Source organism: Halyomorpha halys, unplaced genomic scaffold (genome assembly GCF_000696795.3).
Source record: "Halyomorpha halys isolate HHAL.00 unplaced genomic scaffold, Hhal_1.1 Scaffold311.1, whole genome shotgun sequence".
Classification (NCBI taxonomy): Eukaryota; Metazoa; Arthropoda; class Insecta; order Hemiptera; family Pentatomidae; genus Halyomorpha; species Halyomorpha halys.
Window position 1 is genome coordinate 577,995 of NW_027106659.1, and position 4,261 is coordinate 582,255.

The following is a 4,261-nucleotide window of genomic DNA, read 5'->3' on the forward strand; positions in this document are numbered from 1 at the left end:
AATATATAAAGTAGAAGATTGGTGTTTTATAGTTTTTAATATTGTTATAGGTTTTTGTAGTACATGAATATGGGACGGTATGTCCCGAAACGTTGTACAATGTTAATGAGTGAATAAATAATAATTTATTGAAAATGATGGAAGTAATTATAAACCTCAAAAAATTATAAAAAATTGACTCACCAGACTTCCTAGAGAGATAATCCAGAAAATAGTTTAGGTGGTAAAGTACCAACGATTTTAAGATTTTCTGTTTTATTATTGTTGTGTCCGATTTTTTAGATTTGTAAGTTTTGATAAATGAGTATCAGCACTGGGACCAACTTGGACCCCGTATCTTATTTATGTATCTATAATGTTAGTTGTTTTCTTATTTTCTAATTGTTTTGTATATCCTTTTATTCATTGGTTATTATCTTGTTTTTTATTCTTAACGCTGATGAATACTAGAAATTCTGGCTGAAACTTTGCTACTAATAAATAAGTTTTTGCTTATTTGTGTTCTTCACTGACTGTAACCCCAATAAGATGGTTATCTACTCCTCACATATATATATATTTTAATTAATTTAATATTTTAAAAAAAATTCTTTAAATTAATGAATCAATAAATGTGGTTTTATTTTTATATTTGAAGAGAGAGTACATTCATTATGAGAATCGTGCAGTTATGGACAATTTATAAAAAGATGTTTTGACTAGAAGACATGGGAAGTGGAACCGCATTGAAGTGATCGTAATATTAAAGGTAATCTGGTTAGGAGTCATCTCGTATAAGCTTCCTTTACATTATCCGAGCTGAGAGAGTTGATAATATATTTTGAGGTGAAATGTTTATTGCAATGATAAAGTGATGAAAATTGCTATATTAATTTGGATCAGCTTATATTCCAGCATAAGGACCGATCTGTCAGAATTAATTTTATCTCGGTTCAAGATCTAGATAATTTAATTTTTTGTTTTTTTTCTTTTACTGTGGTTATTATATGAGAAGATGATGGGGCAGGGCGGGGTGAGGAGAAAGGGGATGCAGTCAGTTGAGTTGGGCAACTATGAAACCAATTGCTAATTACCCATCTCTGGCGGTCAGTGGAGAACACAAATAAGTAAAAGTTAGCCAGAATTTCAGCCCATCACCAGGGCCAAGTACAAAACAAGTTATAACCATTATGATTATAAAATGAAAACAGTATAACAAGATAATAATTTAGGTACATAAGTTGTATGGAAAAAAAAAATTATAAGAAGTAAAATATAACAAGATAGAAAAGAGTATGAGAATGTAATATATTATAGGAAGATAGTCTGGGTGGCATTCAGTAAAGGGAAAAACTATTTATTGTTAACCAACGTTTCGTGGGCTAAAATATATATTTTAGTATTTCTCAATGTGAAAATAACAAATATTAATTTTGTTCCTGCTAAGAATACAAAAGATAACAAAGCCGTAATACAATATGGAAAGATCTGTGCCCTGTTTCATCATAAAAGCTAATAGTATTAGTTTATAAATACAAGTATAAAAATTAAAATGAATGAACAAGCATTGATAATTTCTGTTTCTTAATAGAAAAAATTATTAGTGGTATTATAGGAGTTAAAAAGTAAAAAATTACTAATCAGCATTGTACAAGTCAACGAAATCGTACCAATTTCAAACCAAAAGACTTTTCTTTTCTTTCGTTGGCCCAAGACGTTGGAGTCCTGCACTGCCCTAAGAGACTTATAGTATTATTTTGTAGTTTATTATGAAACGGGATCCTGGGCTTGACTTTTCCTATAAGAATCGGATATTTCTATTTTCCCTTTTTTCTCCTTTATTTATCTAATTCTTTAATATTTTGTATTTATCCATATACAATTTGATAATATTGCTAACTATGGGAACTGATTACTTATTTTGATTAAAAATACTTTATAATACATTTTTTTTTTAATTCTTCATTTAACCGTTCGTTATACTATTTTAATGAGGATAAGACCTATCTGATATTATAGATGATTTAATCAAAATTGTTCGAGCCGTTTTTGAGAAAGTTTTAAATAAATGTAAAATTGATTCTGTATAGTGGCTTTTCCAGTTAGTTCTATTTTAATGAAAAAGAATCACATAACATTACTGTATACATTTTTTTTCAAGATCTATGAAAATGGTCCTAAATAATCCTACTAAGAAGAAAACTTCAGCTGTATATGTCAGTTAGACACTTACATTTTATGACTGAGTTACTTATTTGATTATTATTATTATTTTTTTTTTTTTCAGGTGGTTAGGAATGTTGAAGTCCCACAACCCAAAGTGTTACAAGTAGGCAACGTCCTGCAGGTGGTTCCGTCGCAGACACCTCCACCACCACCGCCACCTCCACAAAGCGTTGCTTTACAGTTTAACGCTAATATCACCCCGCCTTCGCCGGTAGCTGCGCCGATACCGGCACCTCCTCCACAGCCAACTCCGCCTGTCTCCATTATTTCTCTACCTTTTCCACCAGGTAACGTTTAGCAATTCGCTTAAAAGAATTTTTTTTGTTATTTAACTAATAAGCCGTAGCTGAAACAGTTTAATGAAGGATGATGGTCTGGCTGGTTATCCAATAAGGTTAATAACATAGTACAAAAGCTATTTATTATACACCTACGTTTCACTCCCAGTTGCAGGACTACGTCAGGAATAAATAAAACAAGATCCAAACATCAAGTATGGAGGGGGGATATAATAATATAAAGTTATATAAAAAATATAAATATAATAGAATAAATATTAGTAACGAATACAATACTGAATAATAGAATTGAAAATGTTTCTCTGGAGTAATATTTAGTGAAAATAAACCTTTTTCCTTAAACCTATGACTTCCTGTCCCAGAGTATCTTTTAATAACACTCCACATATTCCTATTGAACAGATCCGTTACCTAATACTACATCTGGACAAACTACTGACTTAAAATCCTATACGATATGAAAAGACAGGAAACTGCTCACGTAGTTTAGACAAACGGTTTAAACTAATTACCCAACTAATTACAAAAGACTCGTTTATATGACTTCAATAAGGCTTATCTGGACTTGGGGCTTCACTAAACAATTTAATTCCTCTTGTATCCAATCCAAAATCCTTAATTTTGGATTCCAAACTTAGCATTTTAGTTTTGACTGCCGTCAAAATAGCCCTGAAGAAGCCCTGCAACGTGGGGCGAAACGTTGGCTCATTAAAATAGTATATTTCTACTATTTGAGTTTTTCTTGACCGCACCCGGACCATATTCCTTTCAAAATCCTTAATGCTCTTTACTTTGTCATCCATCAGGACCTCTGTGTTCTATATGTTGCCGATTTGGCCAGAACCAGATACCATGATAAACTTCCTAACCACAGAAACCTACTTGTCTCAAACCTGGCTTCTCCTTCATTACCTCCTCCAATCCAATCAATCTTCCCAGGCATCTGAAAAGAAGATGGCCTTGATATCTTCTCCTCTAGAAATGTTATTAGAGATATATCAATGGGTATATTCTCCACATAGTTATATCATGCCGTTGTATAACTAACACACAATTTACCAGTTGTATATATTTTAAATACAGTTGTAAATAACAATAAATATGTGTGAAAATAAATAAGGATACTTATTTACTGTATAACTTATTTATTTCCTCAATATTTTTTTACTAAATCTGTTATTACTTCCAAAATATTTAAAGAAAATGAGAACAATTATTTAGTAACATGAAACTTATCTATATAAACTAAATTATACCCGTTTTCCCCAAATACGGTTTATTTCAAGCAAAAAATAAAGAGAAAAAAAGTGATTTTTTATTGACTTTTTGCCAACGAGTTAGTTTATAGCTTTGATACTGTTTAATTGAATCTTCTTCTATCCAGGTTCACCTAATGTTTTCATGAAGTTGGAAGAAAAGGAAAGGCGAAAAAAAGAAAAAGAACTAAGGAAAGAAAAAAAGGAACAAAAAGTAGCTCGTAGGATGCTGAGGGTGAGCATTTTTAAATTACTTCTTCTTTTATCTTATTTAAAAAAAATTGTCACGGTCTTCTGATTTATTTCCGAATGCTCAATAAAAACCTGTTTACAATAGGGGTATTCATGATCTATGTTAAAGCGTGTTAAATGGAAAAACTCGTGTTAAATAAAAAAAAAATTGCCTTCTTTTGCCGTGGTAAAACGAAATAACATTTAACATGGCTGAGAGTCTGTTACTTGGTCAGTTAAATCGAGAATGACGTCACACAATAGACCAGT

The 4,261-nt window shown here is 31.2% G+C and overlaps 1 protein-coding gene across 4 annotated transcripts in view; it reads left to right on the plus strand.

Moving 5' to 3' along the window:
• The window catches only part of LOC106681123 (serine/arginine repetitive matrix protein 2), a 47,059-nt gene that overhangs the window by 22,037 nt on the left and 20,761 nt on the right, over nt 1–4,261 (plus strand). For 3 of the 4 annotated variants that reach the window (XM_014421283.3, XM_014421284.3, XM_014421282.3), the window contains exons 8-9: nt 2,267–2,492; nt 3,889–3,995. In XM_014421283.3, coding sequence (XP_014276769.1) covers nt 2,267–2,492; nt 3,889–3,995 — 333 coding nt within the window. Of the gene's footprint in view, nt 1–637; nt 758–2,266; nt 2,493–3,888; nt 3,996–4,261 lie in introns of those variants that run through there. The other variant, XM_014421285.3, reaches the window with a different exon arrangement.